The following is a 19415-nucleotide window of genomic DNA, read 5'->3' on the forward strand; positions in this document are numbered from 1 at the left end:
ATTATTTATTTCGGAATATCCAATAGATTTGTTCCCGCAGGCGTTTTTAACGATTCACCAACATACGGCGCAAAGAGTTTAGACCATGGTTTCCCAAACTATGGGTCGCGACCCACCAGTGGGTCACGAGCGAATATTGAGTGGGACCTCGCCACTGTATACAAGTGTGGTAAAACCAAGTGCAGCCTAAGATGAACGTACTGTCTGAAATTTCCAGTCATTTATCACTGTTAATAAATAACTTTGACGACTATTTTGGGGAAGAGATGAAAAAGTTTGATTCGTTGCGTTGGATATGTAACCAATTTCAAGACGACTTACCAACTAGTATGTCAACAAAAGCAAGTGAAGAACTCATTGATTTATCAGAAGATACGTCACTGAAAAATAGTTTCAATCGTAAACAGTTAACGAAATTCTGTCTCTCAGTTGCTGATAATTATCATTGCCTGTTCGAAGAAGCTATGAAAGTCCTCCTCCTCTTTACTACCTCATATCTATGTGAGGTCGGATTTTCGGCTATGGTTAACATTAAAACTAAATACCGAAATAAATTGGATATATCAAACTCACTGCAATTAAAAGTAACTAAAGTTGAAGTTGATGCTAAAACTGTAATGAAAAAAAATTAGAAACAAATACATCCTTCCCATTGAAATAACTTTGTGAAAAAACCTAGCAGGTGTAGGTAATTTAAAGTAATATTTTTTTTTTATTTAAGTTGTGTTTCTTATTTCAAGAGTCTTTCATTCGTATTGGTAACACTTATAATTTTTTTTTTATTTCAATAAGAACAAATAAGACAGCATTAAGTAGTTCCACGACTAGCCACTAGGGAATCTGAGCATTACCAATATTTATGCCCTCTTTTCTCTAAGACAGCTAAGAGGTGGGTCCCAAGATTGGAAATTTTTGTTAGATGGGTCGGAGCCCAGTCAACTTTGGGAACCACTGGTTTAGACTATCACTAGAGCGAACTCATATAAACTTTTTGCACTAAAACACTTGACGCCATTTCCACAATGTTTTGAGTGATTGAATTACTAACCATAAAAAAAATTATGACAACATATTTCGAGGTATTGTTATTATGTACGTATGACACACGTCAATTGTCAAAACGTGACAATTGTTCATATAAATATTCTAAATAACTATGTACAACAATCGACATTCAGTCCATCATTCCCTAGACAGCTATATTATCTGGGTACACTTGTATTATATTGTGAATGTTTGGGTTCTGGTAAAAGTCGAACATGTTACATATTCGAAATAGTCGATGTGTATAGTAATCGATAAAAAATACGATCCTTTCATAGCAAATTCATGCTTCAGGACGAACGATGTCGATACCAATCGGAAAAATACAACAAAGAAAGACTGTCTGTCGTCAGCAATTTTGTTTTTTGGTCATTTTTTACCACGATCCACTGCTCATGTACGTTCAGGAGAGTGAACAATTTCATGTAGTATTTTTTAATTTATTAGCAAACCGGTTTAAATTGGTTCGTGATTAGCATGCGGGAACAAACCTAATGTCAAAGAAGTTTAAATTAACATGAATTTATAATAAAAAAATACAATTGAAAGCACCAAAATTTTACGCAGACCAATCAGGTATGTTACATTTTTCAAGTATAAAAATTAATCAAAAAAGGTTTATAATAAACGGAGTCATTCTTTCCGAGTTGGTCGCCACTGCTTAAGAATTTGATTCGTAAAAACACGCGGCGGCCGAAGGGAGGAGAGAAAATTACAAATTATCGTACGACCCCGGGCCAATCCTATCTAAAGCACCTAACAAATCATTTTCACTGGTTATACCCTGTTCGGTAAACGACGGTAGTTCGGACACGATGTCTATGCACTCGTCGTTGAAAGACAACTCTGTGTTCACCATATCAATAGTCTCCCGGAGTGGGGAGGCGGCCAGGCCGACCATCGCCGAAGTGTCTGCCTTTCCCGGTTCCATCAGCTGAGCTGCGCCGTTCAGAAACCCGTCGTCCAGACCGGGCCTTATACCCTTTTCGCCGAAAGCGTTGGATAAATTCGGATCCACCGAATTCCCGTTAATTAGAAAGTCTCTGTTGTAACTGAAAACGTTTCTGTCTTCGCATATCAACGGGGTGGAGGGCACGGACTTCGATGCGAGGTTTCGGCCATCGTATTCGTTTTCAAACTGCGCCGATTCCGCCAGACTCTGCATCTTCGGTATGTCGAAATTTGGTAGATTTCTTCGGAAGGGTAAAGGCGTGCTCGGAACAGATTTGGACACGTAAAACTTACTGTCCATCGCATCGCCCATTTCAAATTCAACGCTATTAGAACGTTTCAGGTACTCAGTTTGGAACACGTTTTGTAAATGATATGGCTGTTTAGATGCATCATCTCCGTTTCGCACAATCTCTGGAGGCATCGTGCGTCCCATCATATTCCCTGTGCCGCACCCTTCTCTAGAGAAATCTGCCAGCGCAAGATTATCAACATGATTCAACATGGTGCCATCTCTTTTGACCATACTATTGTCGGAATTGGTCAACGCGTCTTGCACGTTGGAATCGAGCACGTTATAAATTTTATCCAAATTCTCCGAATCTAGCCCAGCTTTGGAGATGGACTCGCACGTGTCGTTCAGGTTTCCGAAATCGCAGAACTCGCGTGGAACGGGTGTCGGCGGAACGGAATTGCACGGAGTGTTATTGTAACTGAGGAAATTGGCCGCATCGTTTTGCTGGCCGTGTTCAAAATACGCATGCCCCATGTCCGCAGTAACCATGTTCTGGTGGAGGGGGACGGATCGGGAACGGAGAGATCCACCGGCGTCTTCCACGGGCAATTGAGTACCGTCCGGGAAAAAGCGGCTGACTTCACGGGACAGCGGATCGGCAGAGGACGGGAGAGAGTCAGGTGTCTGAGCCGCCGCCGCGTCGTAGCAATTGTTGTTATAATTAATCTGCGCATTCCTATTGTCTGCGAGGAAATTGTGCAGGATTCCTGAAGATCCATTCTGTTGGTTGTGATTCACGAAGCTCGGTTTGTATTTTGAGGCAAGAATGTTTGGAGACGGCGGAGCAGACATGGGAAAGTTGCGGGGTTTCGGAACACCCCCCGGGGACCGCGGAACAATACCCTGCTCGTTGGGTACGGCAAAGCCTCCCGGCTCTTGTAGATTCTTCAGAAGCAGATTGCAGAAGGCATTGTCGCTCGAAATCTGTGGACGATCCCCGGAGGGAGGCCTTCCGAGCCTCTTGGTCTGAAGTCTACCGGGTACTGGTTTGACCTGACACGCAGTCCTGGCACGGGGAACTGGGGTGTTCCTGGGGCTCACAAAGGGGCTGGCGCCGGATCCGAGACTAACAGGCGATGCGCACCTCGGCGGGATCCCCTTTCCGCTGGGACAGTTTGCCCCCATGGGAGAATTCTTATTGGAATTGACGGGCGACAGCGGGCCAGGTGATATAGGCATGAAATTGAACTTCTGGACTCTGGACGTGGGACTCTGAGGCACACTCTGAGGTCCTCGATGTCCATAGGGCGTCTGGTCATGATTGGCAAAATCACCATCGATCAACGGTGTTTCGAAGCTGACCCGTCGTCTGGCATTGAGTGTCCTCTGTGACACCGCGTTGGGGTCGCCACCAATCTGACGCCGCTGCGACAGCATGCTGAGGCTGGCGGCCGCTGAACCCTCTTTGTAACTAGGTGGAATGTTGACAGACGCGACGGCATTCCGGCCCCCAATGGAAGTAAAATTATATCCGGCGCCGTCGACCGGACGCGAGGCGTTTCCCGGCACTCCCGCTGCGTTCTGTCCCGATGTCTTATCTATATCCTGCGACATATTCATTGAAGAGTAAATGTTCTTCCTGAGGAGTTCTCGAATCTGACTGATCTTTTCATTATTGCTTCGGCGGCACTCATCCGGTGACTCGCGGACATCAAGATTCATATCTAAAAAATCGCTGCCCTGCGATGGCGTGGAGGTTTCTTGCGCGGCGGAATCATGCACAGCAGGTGGTGGGTCAGAGGAAGTATTGTTCTCGTAGAGAAAGCCATCGGGGACATTGGCGGCCCGGGGCGCAGCGTCCTGTGAGCCATCACCCGCATGTGTACGGTCTTTGGAATCATTGGACTGGCTGTCGGAGTTATTCTGCTGAAAGTAAAGCATAAGCTCCTTCTCGTGCTCCTGACTGTTACCCTCGTTGAGGTAGTCGTCCAGAGCATGCTTGTCCAGTTGGCAGATGCTGCTCACCCTCTCCCTGTTCAGTATCTCCGAGTGGCTCTCAGCGCAGATGATCCCGGTCTTGATGTTGATCGTTTCAGTCAGGCTACAGCAGGAGTCACTGGAGCGCTTAGGGACCTTGGAGTGGTCGCAGCCACCACGGTTAGCGACGCCACCACCTCTCGGCTGCCGTCGGGTATACTTGGCTTTTGAGAGAGACTTCTTCCGGGGCCTCCCCCTGGTGGCCGGCTTCGGAGGCAATTGTCCTCCGTTTGCGCCATCGGGCGGCATCAAACTATTAAGCTTCTTGCTGAGTCTGGGGTTTTTCTGATTACGTTTGGGCAACGTCGCCCCCGTGTCCGCTTCCAGGGTGCATTCTACAGCCTGAACTGGTCTATTACTACCAGATAAATTGGTGTAATCATCCGACCGCTGCTGTTGATAACTAATAGCGATCAACTCAGCGAGGCTTCTTTCTCTCTCCACATTAACATTTACATCTAGCACGGTATCATTTGCTGGGTAACTGTGAACGGGTTCTGCCACAGGTTCATTTCTGTCAAACCTATCGGGTTCCCGACCAGGCATGCAGTTCGGGCTGTTGGCGAGCCGAGCGGCAGCTAATTTGCCCCCAAAACTCTCAGTAGCCCTCATCTTCTTGGGCAGATACTCCACGGCGGCAGAAGCATCGGGCATAGTCCTCTGTGTTTTCACAGCAGGACGGTTGTCACCGTAATAAGTCTGCGGAGAGTTTATTAAATTTTCGTTATTATATGCTTCCAATATCATCTTTTTACCGGGCAAGTTTTTAACAGGGGGCGCGAGTAGAGGCACGGGCAAACAGTCGGCCCTCCTGTCGACCAGAGACAGATTCAAGGAGTCCCCTTCATATCGGTTTAATGGGATATTCTGAGGCTGCCGGTCGTAGCTCCTGTCCGCCATCTTGTAAAACTTCCCATGCGACCCGTCGTCTGAACTCGTGTTGCTCAAATTTATCGGCAGCTGCCTCGAGCTCGAAAGATAGTGAGACAAAGACCCAGAATGCAAGTTGGAATAGCTGTTATTATTTACACTCAAATTGTGCGGCACGGGCAACTCTTTATCACGCGGGAATTCGTGAGGATAGTTATAGTTTTGGTAATCGAGGGGGCGGGGCGGGGCGACATGTCGATACCCGCTCGGCGGTTCATATCTGGGTCTAACACCATAATCGGTACGCATGCCGGGTTGATCGGCAGCGTTATAACTGACATAGCCCGTAGGTGCAGCTTCCACGGGCATTTCCGGCGTCTTGGAAAGCGACGCCGGTTTGTTTCGCAATAATTGCTCCGAATGACACTGTCTATAGCTGAGGGTGTAGTCTGAAGGCGGAAGAAGGTTGGGCACTTCGGTTTTGATGATGTGATCCCGCACAGAGGAAGTGGAAGGCATTTGTGGAGGTAATGTAGGTAGCGGAACACCACTGTCTCGGTTCAGCAGGTTTTCTGGTGAGTCCGGTTTGGTCTTTTTGCTACCGGTACGGGGGCAGGTCTTCTCTGGAGATAGCTGAGGTTGCACCGCCTGTGGCTGGGCCTGTAAATCAAATTTCATCTGTCATAATTCATCATCACGAAGCGACGATTAAACAACAGTATTAATATTCATCATCACGAAGCTACGATTAAACAACAGTATTAATACTTCCTTGAACGGAGCTCTGACCCCGGTGTCCTGTTTATTGTCCGGGTGTATTGTAGGGTGGGCCAGGAATCATGTTAATCTATTATGCTCAGCAAAAAACGGTATTTATTTAAAGAAAAGTACAATTAAAGCACACAGGTTTCAATAATTATCTAAGCTCATCATTCAGTGGTACCCTGGAGATATTAAACGACCAAAAGGGTGGCCGAGAGCCAGCTGGACCGATGAGATGATCAAGTTTATCAGAAGTACTTGGTCACTAAAGACTCATGTCTGAGTAGAGTGGTGAGGCGGTGAGGAGAGACTTTAATTGAAGTTAATTTGTACCTGAATCTTTCTCTTTAGCTGCTTGATGACTCCTCTCTGCTGCGCTTTGGCCTGCTGAAGAAAATGAGCATTGGCATCAGTGCCATCCTGGGCTTCTGTAACAAAAAAATTATATTATGATTTATGTATTCAAAATAGCGCTGGAAATGCAACCAGCACGATAGCACCCTTGTGTATATAGAAGTAATAACAGGGTTCCGGGGGTTCCACTGTTTTTTAATTTCGCAATTATTTTTGTTTAACGTCCATCAACGGCCAGATATCCCAAAAAATATGTACATTTTAACTAATTTATAATATTACATTCGTGATGTTTTACAATAGTTTTGATTGAATATCTGGTACCTAAGTATATCTTGCAAAAATAGTACACTATGAGGTTACTCACTAAACAGCTTACCTCTGAGAGAAATGAGGTTAGAAATGAAATCCTGTGTGGCGAGGTGATGTATTGCTTGAAAGTGTCAAATTAAGAAAGGGAATAATAATAATACCATTTTTAAAAAGAGATTTTGCTCACTTTCAAAATTTTCACCTGCGGCGCTAACGATCTATATATTATCTATGAAAGGGTGACACTTTGCTTAGGTATAACTGTGTTGACTACAATTCCAAGATTCGTGAAAGACAGTAGAGTTCACCCGTCTCACTAATTGATGTTTTTTGAAGGCATCGTGATTTTTTTTTTATTAGACACGACAGGCGCCGCGTGACCAAAAAGTTTTGAAACCACTGGATTCAAAGTTATTTTAATGCTTAACTATCCATCATTGTAAAGTTAATTGATTGTACACAGGGAACTCAAAAATAATGGGAACTGAAATACATAATGAGTAAGGCGAGAGCAGGTAACCGACTCGAGTAAGGAAGAATCCGGGTTAAACTTGCACACGTGTCAAGAATACGTTTTACGTCGAATACTGAAAACTGCTCTCTGTTTATGCATTTACGCTCATTTAATGTTGATGTATTTCACACACTATTGCACATGCATAATGCGTGCTTCATTTTCGTAGGACACTCACACATTCAAAACCCTGCATCAAGATGCGGCGTATTGAATATAGCCTATCTGTATTCTATTTACTATCTGTTCTGTGGAAATAAGGAGGAGCAGGCAACCGATTTCAAGTAAGGAAGAATACGGGATAAATTTAAACACGTGTCAAGAATACGTCATACGTCGAATACTGACAACTGCTTTCGGTATTGCATTGACGTTCATTTAATATTGGTGTATTACACACACTATGTCTATAATGCGTGGTTCATTTTCGTAGGACACTCACATTCAAAACCCTGCGTCAAAATGTACTGTATTGGTATATAGCCTATCGGAATTCTATTTATTATCTGTTCTGTGATTGTACAGGATTGAATAAATCAGAATAAATATTTTTGAGGTACATAAAAGAAGTCATATTCTAGGACGGTAGTTTTATAAACTGATAATACGAAATCTATGTGATCGGGAAATGAGATGAGATGACACACACACTATTGCACGTATACCTATACCTAACACGTAGGTAACGTGTGGTTAATTTTCGTAGGACACTCACACATTCAAAATACTGCCTCAAAATGTAGTGTACCTACCTATTGTAGCCTATCGGAATTCTATTAATTAATCTGTTCTGTGGTACACACGTGCACTTACTATTTTAGACCACTTGATTGTTCAGAAAAATAAGGTAACCCTGTATCTAGGAACAGATCTCTTATACTCGTTAGAATAATTATTTTCATCAGATTACGGTATTTCCTATTAGGTGAGTAGGTATCCACCAACGTAAAATCTTAGAGACGGAATATGTTAGTTCTCGCCTAAATGGCCCATGGGTAACTGTGTTTTTATCTTTATACTTACTAGGTTTCCTGATATACGGCAATCCATTTTCTTATAACAAAGAAGGCAATTTAGATAACCAATGTGAGGTAAATGTCCCTTTTGATATAACTGATCGTTTAACGGACTCCGTGCCAGTTTTATGTTATATTTATTGATAATTTAATTATTTATATATATATATATACCCATACTACCCTCCCCATACTCGGTGCCCTGGTTTTTTTTGTTGAGTTGTCCCTGAGCGTAAATGAGTTCAAGATTAAAAATAAGATCATGCCACATCATTGCTAAAAGATTCAATGTCCTCATGTGGAGAAATGATTTGCAGCTCTGTGATGAATGTAACATTACACAAAATGACTTAAATTTGGGTGACACAGAGAAGAGCAGACATCCTTGAGAAAGTCGAGGAGTTAAAAAGTGCCCTGGCTTTGGGGAAGAGTATAAAGTATTTAGGTTCGTCACTCAGAGTAGAAGAGGTCATAATATGACAGCGGGTCACAGTCACAGCCTCGGTAAAATAATAAAAAAAATAATGTTGATTAAGTTTTTTGTTGATACCTGATTCTCCACACATGGTGAGCAGCATGAGGGCAGCCGAAGAGCTTCCGTCCACCAGGTTCTTATCGATCAAATGCTGCGCCAGTTGGCACAAATTTACAAATTTAATTCCTGCAATGATCAAAACCAATTATTATTAACAAATAAGTCCACATTGTCATTTTGTCTGTCATTATTCATGATCATAAGTTAACACGCTATTTAAGTATAATTAATGACTGTTTACGCATCAAAAAAATTAATAAGAAAATCTTCTAGTATAGAAATAACCTTTAGCGGGCAATGACCTCGGGCCTTGTCAGCATTATTTCGACAACGTAAGAATTAGCAAGTCATTTAAATTTCGCATAATCGTCCCATATACAGTCAGCATATTCTACACGTGTGACATTCTTCGATGGGGTTCGACTACCTCGGGCTTCATCATCGAAATGCTCGAAGTTGCAATAATGCAAAGGCCAGCAGATTTCCCAATTTTTTTACTGAATTGTAAAGAGAAGACCTTTCTACATCGAATGACATTATTAACTTAAAACCTTGAAATTTTGAGTTTCCATATTGAAATGGGGTATCGATAAAACTGACGAGGGAGTATCTTTCCATAGGTATTTATACTGCCCTACAAGACAGTTATTAGTTGTACGAGATTTAACCTACCCTTCCTCTTATATTACACATGTAAGATTATCGGATTGTTTTGACATAATCTCTAAATAGACAAGTGAGGTGCCTAGTTTAAAATCCCGCTAAAACGGTTTTTGAAAAATTTTGAGTTAGATATGTATTTAGATGGATATTTTTGTTACCTATGATGGCCAAAGATTGAACTTTAAAAAACGCCAAAAACTGTTAATACATAATGATCAAAAATTAGGGTAAATTTCAAAACCCGCTAAAATGGTTGGGTGTGATTTTCAAATACCCCAAAAATGGATAAGCCAAAATACGGCTCTATGTTACGAGAACTTGTCAAAGAGAAAATGTCAGAGTTGTCTATGCTTATAATAGCGGTTTTGCCTTTGTTGTCTATGCTCAAAAAGTGATGTTTAGATGGTTTCAGGTATAGACTCGAAAAATCTGACGTTTCTCGGGGTAAGCTCTCGTAACATAGAGCCCGAAATGCTCTTTATAATGTACGAATTGAATAATAAATACATAAAGTTCACAGATTTTATAGATATGAGTTTTCTCATTTTTCTCAAAACTACCTAAAATCGTTTTAGGGGGCTTTGAAACTAGGCACTTCAAGTGTCTATTTTATATTCAAATGTCTGCTCTATGTCAAATGTGTGAAATGTCAAATTGAGGTCAAATTTAATTATACACTATCCAATCTTATTCAAGGTTAATTTTGGCAATATCTGCACATGGAATCATGCATGTAATTAACTAATTGGGTAAAACTAATATTAACTAATGTCTTAGTAAAAATGAGAAGTTCTCAATCAGTGCACGAGAGGCATCATACATTTAGGCCACGTCTCTATAGAAGATTTTTTTTCAACATCTTTGCATAAATATCACAATATAAGCACCGAGATGTAAGCACAACACATGTCAGGAAATTTGTACGTATGCAGTTTGCCGAAACACAGTTCATCGTGAGATATTCTATCGGAAATAGATAACTATAAAATATTAAAATCAATTCCTTACCTAAATAAACCACTTAAAAATACATTATAAGTAAGCAAATTAGAAATGCAATCATAATATCGATAATTTATATAAAATTCTGGTAGGTTCTCGTATCAAGTCCTATCAAATATCTGATTATAATGACAGCGTTACTATCAAACATTATTTGATGCCAATCAATATCAAATTATTGTACTTATTGAATCCAATAAAACTGGAACAGTACTGTCTACAATGCTCCACAAACAATGGGTCTTTTTTTATCACAATGCTATACCTACGGCAATTTCTTTCCGGTGAGACAGCTCACGGTAAACAGTGCTACGGCTAAATGTAATAAGTACAATTTACATGTAACCAACTCACCAAAGACAGGCAAATATGCTATACGAATTATAAAAATGTGCGAATTGTTACCTAATAATTTCTCCGCCCATTCCCTGATAAGTAGAGAAGCAGATATGAGCAGATCATTTTGTACTGTGGGTATCTCGATTGTCTGAAACATGAAAACAATGACAACGGTCAGCGAAGTATTCTTTATGCGATATGTCACCGCCAGTTCTCACACTTGGATAACCATACTTTCTGTAACAAAGTTTTGGTTTGAAAACTGACTAATTTATGGTATAGGTACTTCTTAGTTATGGTCAATTAATGGTGCAATGGGGCAGTCTATATATAACGTAACACCATAGCGGGGGTGGGAGAGGAGTCTGGTATAGTGTGATGATTTTTTGACGAAGAGGATCGAAATATTAGAACATAATGAAATCAATCATTTGTAACAAATTTGTTTTTTACAAATGGGGAAGGTGTCCGTCCAAAAAGATAACATAATTTAGACAACAGGTGTTAAACATTGTAATAAATTTTTGGGTTGTCACTGTCTGTTCTTCCTCCTTCTTTCCTCGACGTTTTGGCCTCGTTGCAGAAGCCATTCTCTAGAGAAAATGTATTGAAATATACTCTTAAATGTATGAATGCGAACACCACTCCATGTGTGTCGAAAATGAATTTGTTAAATAAACAATTTTTTTTATTCAACGAATAAGACCCAAGATTTCAGAATGTAACATTTTATATATTGAATATAGATAATTTGAAAACATCACATTCATATACACACTAGAAAAAATCTTTTTGTGGAAACAAATACGACACCCGATGAGACTTGAACCTGTATCTGCTGGATTCGTGCCAGTATGCTTTTCCAATTAAGGGGACGCTCTACAGAAATGCCACTGAGAATTGAAAATATGATATTTTTATATGTGCTCCGAAATAGTTGGTCTACTAATAATATGAAATATTCGCCGCCGATGCGTGCCTCAAAAGTAACGGTCACTAAATTAAATTTAAAACAAACAAACTCACTCCAAGTAAGAGAGTATGGGGTGACCAAAAAATAGTATCTTCTAATATATTTAAATTGTACTAAATTCAATATGTTAATCAGCTGTTTGGTGGGAAATATTGCAACCAATATGGTGGATATTGTGACGTTTTTAAACTTAGAGTTTAATTTAGTAGTTTAGAAACTTAGAAATAGATTAATAACTTTTTAACCTGAAATTGTACGAGAACTAAACATACGAAGGATGTTGAAACACATATTATCTACATACATTTTTATTTCATGTGCTATCCAAAAAACATTATTAATGAATAGTATTTATTTTTAATGTGTAAGACCTACATAATTATTAAAAAAATAGGTAAGTATTGTTTAATTCTAATGCATATTTTAAAAAAACGTGGAATATATCTAGTGATGTACCCGATTGGTTTAAGTTTAGTCTGACACTTTTACAAACTAGTAACGCAACTTTACTTTTATAATATGTACTAGCGAAACAATAGGTAGGTACCTATATTGTATTTTGTTGGTTGAGTAAAGCCAATGCACGAAATAATTTATAACGCCTAAAAATAAATATTATCGTGCAGGCACCCCATACACTTTTATTATTTTTCACATTGTTTATATTCATCTGGCCGGCGAACAGCGTTGACGGAACCTAATAAATCATTGCAATGAATTGCTCTACTGACAATAATTATTATGTTTTAAAAATAAAATCTTCGATGACCAGGGATTTTGTTGTAAATTTGATTTAAAATGACGTGCTACTCGCTCTGTGGACTCTCTTCGACTGAAATATGAATCACACTGGTCCTGTTATACCCACTCTTAAGCTACAGGCATCTTAATTAATTAAGACGATTTTAACTACTAGTAGTTGTTACATGAAATGCTTAACGAATTGCGTTATAATGTTGGCTATCGGCTATAATTTTTTTCTACAAATCTAAGTATGTTATTAAAACTAAATAATTGAGTAATTTGCAACGTCAACGATAACCGGAAGTCACTGTAGTCGAAGTGCGATTAACTAAATAGGAGGAGCTTGTTAGTTCACAATTATAACACATGGACAACTCGTCGATATCCGGAAGTCGTTGCAGTCGAAGTGTGGTTAAAAGTAGGAGGGGCTTATTATTAGTTCACAGTTTTAACACGTTGACAAGAAGTTCTCGTTCGACAGTAATTAAGGAATTAATTGATACCTACCTTACTTTAATATACTAAAACCGATACATATTTCATGGAACAACTATTAGTTAAAATCGTCGCAATTAACTTAGATGCGTGTAGCTTATTTAGAAAAGCATACTGTCACGAATCCAGTGGATACAGGTTCAAGTCCTGTTGGGTGTCATATTTTTTCTACAAAAAGATTTTTTATAGTGTGTATGTATATGCATGAGATGTTTTCAAATTATGTATTAATGAATTTGTTTAGCTGAGCGTAAACATTGTTCAAAGTAAAAAAAGGGGGTGATGGTGTCAGTTGCGTCAACCGTAGATACCAGATCGGACTTTGGATTTTCTGATCAATAAAAGAATCGCAGCATTTCAATTTGGCAGGTGTGTGTATCAGATAAGCTGTCGCGGATGTCGGAGAATAATGCGATGAGGAAATAAACAAAATCACTCACCTTTTGTTTCTCTCCTAAATCCGGAAGCTGAGGAACTTCCAATTTGATTTTTTTTCTCATTCCGGCATAGCAGTATCTAAGATATGAAAAAATTTAAATATAGAAGGCCATGAAAACTTTTCCAACTTCTGGCTAAGCCCAATCAAATTTCAACACATTCATACTCCGGCATTAGCCCTATGTAAATCTCCTGTCCAAGTCATAGAACAGTGTTCCCAACCTTACATGGTAGAACCCCTATACACATAGATTTTACCAGCGAATTGTACATTTTCTAGTTCTTTTGAAATGCCAATATAGTATTCTTGTTCGACGGAGGATAGGTATTGCAGATGAGAGACGTTAGTAGTTGTTTGTGATGATGGAGGAGGCAAAAATTTATTTACTGTTTCAAATAACTAAAAGGGTACAATCGATGCAATATAATAAATATAACGGCAATTCGGTGCAATGTGTCTTTGATGGAAACTTGTAATCGAGTGAGATGTCTAATCGATTCTATTTATTGACCGGTGGCGCACAAATGAAATAATATGTTGAAATCAATATGAAATCATATTAATTCGTAATGTTCTGAAATTGCAGATCCGCTATCTCATAACATTACGAAATCATATTATATATAGGTAAAGTATCCTCCACGTAACCTTGCCATTGTATACAAAGACAAAGATTTGTGTGTATACGCAACTGTATAATTGTATTAGCAAATTGCAAGCACTTGATTGTTGTAATCACGTGTTCATTCAAAAAAATCTATTCCAAATGGCAAGGTTACGTGATGGCTACTCTGCTGACTGAATGTACGTAAAAAATAAATATTATAATTTAGATCTGGGTTACAGGAATTCGATGACAGCCACACCAATTTCTTTGAAAAATACTCTTTTTAGGTTTAAGGTTTAAGTTTAATACACAGGTTTAAGAGATTTTTTTATCTCATGCTAATGACATTTGTACTCAATATAATTTTTTAGCGGATTGCTGGCAGTTTAAAAAAAAGTTCACTCGAATTCGCACAGGTGAAGCTAAGCCCCGATTTGATAAAAAAACAAGATGGCGGCGATTCTCTACGCAGAAAACTACTATCGTCTCTATCCATCATCAAAATAGTTTTCTAGGAGAAACATTACAACACATTTGTCGAGAAAAGAATGTAAACTCGTCGGCATCCTGGAAGAATGCTAAATAACAAAACAGAGTGTATAAGGCGAAGCTACGGAATGCTGCCATGACCTGTACAAGAAGAGCGACAGGAATCCTTTGAGGTGCTGTGTGGCGGTGACCATAATTTGAGCAGCGGATATCGTCGAAGAAGAAGATGTTTTTGTGGCGGGGAAAAGTCTTGCTTGTCACACTCCCTTTCTGCGCTTTAAAGCATTATAGCCAAATGCGTAAAATAATAATTGTTTTGTTTTAAATTTACAAATAAATTGTTGTCACATAGTAACTTCTGTCATTTTAAATTCTCCAACCTTAAAATTAAATCCCGCCTCATAGCCCTCTACATCTCTAATGGTAAGTCGGAAGTAAATAAATATTAAATGATATATATTAAATGTATTGAAGGTGTTGATTACCTGGAGTTGCCACGCGTGCCGAGTCTCCTTGGTTTGACGCACGGGTAAACTTGCTTCATCACCTTGCCAAAATCTGCCGTCGATAGAGGCTTCATCTTTGTACTCTGACAATACTCTCTGAAAAATCGTTAAATTTAATCAAACCCTGAGACGTTGAAGAGCTGTTAAAAGATGGAATCAAATTAATAAATCAAGAGCCAAGATTACTTTTCCATGTGTCATCTATCACACTGACAAAATTCCGCATCATTTCAATGCAATTCAAGCCTAGGAGTGTTTTGATTTGAAGGTACGCAAGTCAAACTAGAAATGTGAATTACTCAAGAATTTTGACGTAAACCTTCTCTATTTTCAACTCATGTCAACATAGCGTGTTTTTTTGTTTTTAGCGGTTGGTACTATGTATTTTCTATAAGAATGTTGTCTGAACTTGTTGTATGAACTTGTTGTATGAACCGCTGAAAACAAAAAACATGCGATTTTGACAAGAGTCAAAAATGTGTAAGCATGTAGAAAATGATAAAAAACGTTGATTGAGTCATGCGGGTGCCGATGCAGTGCGGTACGCGTGAGGTGACCTCATTGTTATTCTGGTGTTTTCGGCAGATTTTGCCAACAGACAATGTTCGTTTAAAGGTTCAAAATGTGTTACGGGATGGGCGCATCAATCTGATAACATTTTAAACACCAAGAAAAACGACATTACACACTTTTCTCCCGTAGCGGTAGCTTACTGTAACGTCACGTGATAGTACGCGACGTGCATCATAATATATTTGACGTATTACTATAAGCTCATTTGATTTTGTGTACCAAAAAAAATACTCACGTATATTCATCATAAACATCTTGCTTGGGGAGTGAAATTTCTGGATCCACTTCAAGATGCGTCTGTATCCATACAACAGTCTGGTGAATCTCGCTCCTAAAATGAAAAAAGGATTATTTACGAACTCAACCGTTAAGGAGTGCTGTGTTTGGGGTATACTAGCGAGCTAAGCCCGAATAATCTGTCGATTTTTTAAGAAAGATTTATTGTTATGATTGACATTTCATAAGCACATAAAACATATTAAATAGGTACCATATAAAAGTATTATTGCAACCGCAGTTTCAGTTAAAATTGAGAACAAGGCCATATTTGATACATCAGCAGGTATATTCTTAACGGATATCACTTTAGCAAGTTTCCATTATTTTCATTGGTCCAAATTAACACGAAACGCATTCTATAAACAAATCAGTTACCGGCGGCTATCTCCAACTCATAAAATGGTGAAAATTTAGGTTGGCAGACATGTCGGTCAAATTCGGATATGTTCGTGCTGCCGAGCCCAAGCAGATAAGACCGAACACAAGCGGATAAAGCCAAACAACGCCATCTAGTCGGTAATGAGCCGAACACAAGAATTTTGTATTGACACGTCAGACATATCAACATAACCTACAATTTTATTAGTCATGTCATTAGCGATTGCAGTAGTCTTACAACAGTCGAATCTTGCATCTCAATTCTCAATACGTAAAATTAACGTACTCTGTCTCGTTCTCAAAGTTAGCATGGCCAAGAGAGAGGCTGTTAAAAGATATTACGTTTTGACAGTTCAAACGGTTAACTTTTTTACGTAATTAACCGCCAGAATACGTAAAGTGATAAATGTGACACACTTATCACAATTAGCTCTTTTTGGATGTTAAGTGATATGGTAGAATAGGCCTGCAGATGTCCGTGGTTATAGAATTTTGTTCATCAGTGCGTTACATCTTCAATTTCAATGTTAAATAACATTATATTTATAGTAAAATATATTCAGTAAACTTTCTATAGTTTGGCCTAAGCCTAAGCAAGGCTTAATTGAATTTTAAAAACTAACCAACACAATCTGCAGTTTGTATTCTTAGTTCAACAAAAACAAATAAGTATGACAAAGAAATTTTGTGTGCACAAGTTATGTCAGATCTACACTGGTATAATTTTTGATTATTCTTTCAAAAAAAAAACACTGTTTTTGGACCGAACGGTTTTTAACCCAAATTATCAAATACAAAGATTTAGTCATACGTCAAAACGGCACGAGAAACTCCCCGGTTTGTCACTTGAACCTGTTAATCATTGCTACAAACAGTCACCTGGATCCGAGTGGATTTAGAGGCTGCTTGAGTGGATCCACTGGCGGAGGTCCCGTGGGCAGCTTGAGGTATAGCAGAAGTCTCTCGGGCCCCCTCAGGCTGTCTATCTGGCTCAGCACCTGCATGATCTGCTGCCTCGACTCTGAACTGAAAACATTAAAAATTTTCACTAAATAAGAGTTATGCAGAAAAAATTTACGCTAATATAGAAAACTAATCGAATTCTTTGTATTAGGTGCATCACAAATCGCATGAAATAGCAGTCTACGTGTACATTTCAAGGACGGTACAGACAGGGATTACCATATTATACATATTAATGCATGAAACAGGATACAAACATGTAACACACATTGCTTGGGACACAGCATTGTTAATCAAAATTGAGACCAAAACGTGGAAATAAGATGTTGAATTGAACAGGCAAGAAATGTATTCACAATGATGAACAAACCTGGTGCAACTGTGATTCAAATCTGGACTTAAGGACACGGTCCTCTCTATTTTCTCATACTGAGTAAAATCATGGACTCTCACTCAAGCACTGAATGGTAAAATTGGGGCTTTCCAGATGTAGGCGTATTGGAGAATTATTAGGATAGTATGGAAACTAAGAATTCGCAACAACTCAGTGTTTTCCTTCCAGGATACGGATTATATATTATTTTAAATTGTACATTTTCTTACAATCATAGGATTCCGACCATGTCCGATCCTAATAGGATCATATGGGCCTCCACAGAGTAGAGGTTTGTATTAACAGATTTTGTTTTTACGAGAAATGGATGTCAGCCACTTGCTCTACCTATTAGGTCCATACCCTGACTCTCACACAAATTGAAAAACAATATGTGTACTTGCCAGACCCAGGATTCGAACCTGGGACCCACGGCATGATAGTCCAACGCTTAAGCCGCGCGGCCATCGTGGGCGGTCATAGGATACTGATAATCAAAAAGAAATCAGGATAATCGAGGTTTTACTGTACAAAACAATTCATAACTTGTATAATTCAAGTTTGCACATTAGTGAAATTATTGTAAATAGCATTGAAATATACTTAATTATAAATATTTAGATTAACAATCATAAAAAATCTTACACATCATCTCGTTATAATAGCGCCTGTACACGTGCATGGATTTACTGGCAGCAATAGTGTGTATTTTAAACTATCGTGACAATAACTGTTTACATGTAAAAGTCCTGACTGTCTCATCAATCTCATTCTTCAAGAGCGAGCAAGACACGATATTGTCATTTTATGGTACTATTTGACAGGTAGTGAAAATCGGTTAACCTCAAAATTTGTTTGCAGTTGGTTTTTTTGGCGGCAGGTTCGGCACTATCGCTTTACTGCACAGGCGCAGATCGAAAAATTCTCAACTGCCGTATGAAAATTCAGAAGCTTCCGAACTTTTTTGATTCATGCATGCAATCTTGCAACTGTAGGATAATACATGTTTACACATACATCTTCTTGCTATGGCCGCGATAATACGTACTGTCAGCAGTAAATCCATGCACGTGTAAACGGTATTAGGAGTTTTACCTACTAATAAGACATCAAATATGGTGGTTGATTTTAACATTTAACAGTGCGCCAACAGACAGAACATAAATGTTCAGGTATATGGCTACAAATTCAACCACATTAAAAACGTTGAGGAATCAGCATCAAGCGTTATTTATAACAGAAAAAATTCATAAGGCTCTATAGTCTATCTGGATACAGTCCTAACTCTTTGAATTTACATAGGTACCTACCTACCTAATATTTTTTTCCAATATATTTTATAAATATTGGTGTTTATGACGACGGTAATAAATCAGATCTCCACTACAGTAATTTTTTAATAAATATGTTGAATATTAGTTTATTTTTAGGTAAATAAAACAAGTAAACAAAACGCGCAATTGGATGTACCTTAGCGTATTTTCGACCGATTGTTGCATCCGCTCGATCCTGTCCCCGTCCATTCTCGGGCCGTCGGCAGGCTCCGCGGCGATCCCGGGGGTCTGAGAGGGCCCCTGCGCCCCGTCAGCCCCCGCCAGCCGGTCCGCCGCTAGCGAAGTCCCGACATTTTCATACGCAGAGGAATCAGCGTCATAACTCGACGGTTTTTCATCTTTGGCGTTCGCGTCCCCTTCGGCCGATGTCCACGGCTGGAACGGTGTCGCGCCGTCCATACTGAAAGCGCCGCCGTCTCACAACACATCTAATTAAGTAAACTTTAAATAAGTCTTATTAGTTTCCACTTCAAACGCGTAAAAATCTCCATTTTCTTGACATTCGATCAGCTGTGAGCGCAGAGGGACGAGTTGGGATTGTTTTGTTGGTTAAGTTGGTACACATACACACAATACGAATTGACAAAAATGTTACGTCAAATTGCACAATGTTTTTTACCTATCTACT

At 39.2% G+C, this 19415-nt stretch overlaps 1 protein-coding gene across 1 annotated transcript; it reads right to left on the reverse strand.

Moving 5' to 3' along the window:
- Positions 1 to 227: 227 nt before the first annotated feature.
- LOC147069044 (uncharacterized) lies at positions 228 to 19354 on the reverse strand. Its single transcript, XM_085951235.1, has 9 exons — positions 18924 to 19354; positions 16997 to 17143; positions 15696 to 15791; positions 14867 to 14983; positions 13287 to 13362; positions 10701 to 10782; positions 8646 to 8756; positions 6233 to 6327; positions 228 to 5797 (listed from the first exon to the last, which is right to left on the reverse strand). Exons 1-9 carry the CDS (start codon positions 19184 to 19186, stop codon positions 1757 to 1759), a joined length of 5028 nt encoding a protein of 1675 aa, XP_085807361.1. The 5' UTR covers positions 19187 to 19354; the 3' UTR covers positions 228 to 1756.
- Between the last annotated feature and the right edge of the window lie 61 nt (positions 19355 to 19415).

The sequence above is a fragment of the Rhyacophila brunnea genome, unplaced genomic scaffold (genome assembly GCF_057557595.1).
Source record: "Rhyacophila brunnea isolate RB1 unplaced genomic scaffold, BYU_Rbru_1.0 scaffold_24, whole genome shotgun sequence".
Lineage (NCBI taxonomy): Eukaryota > Metazoa > Arthropoda > Insecta > Trichoptera > Rhyacophilidae > Rhyacophila > Rhyacophila brunnea.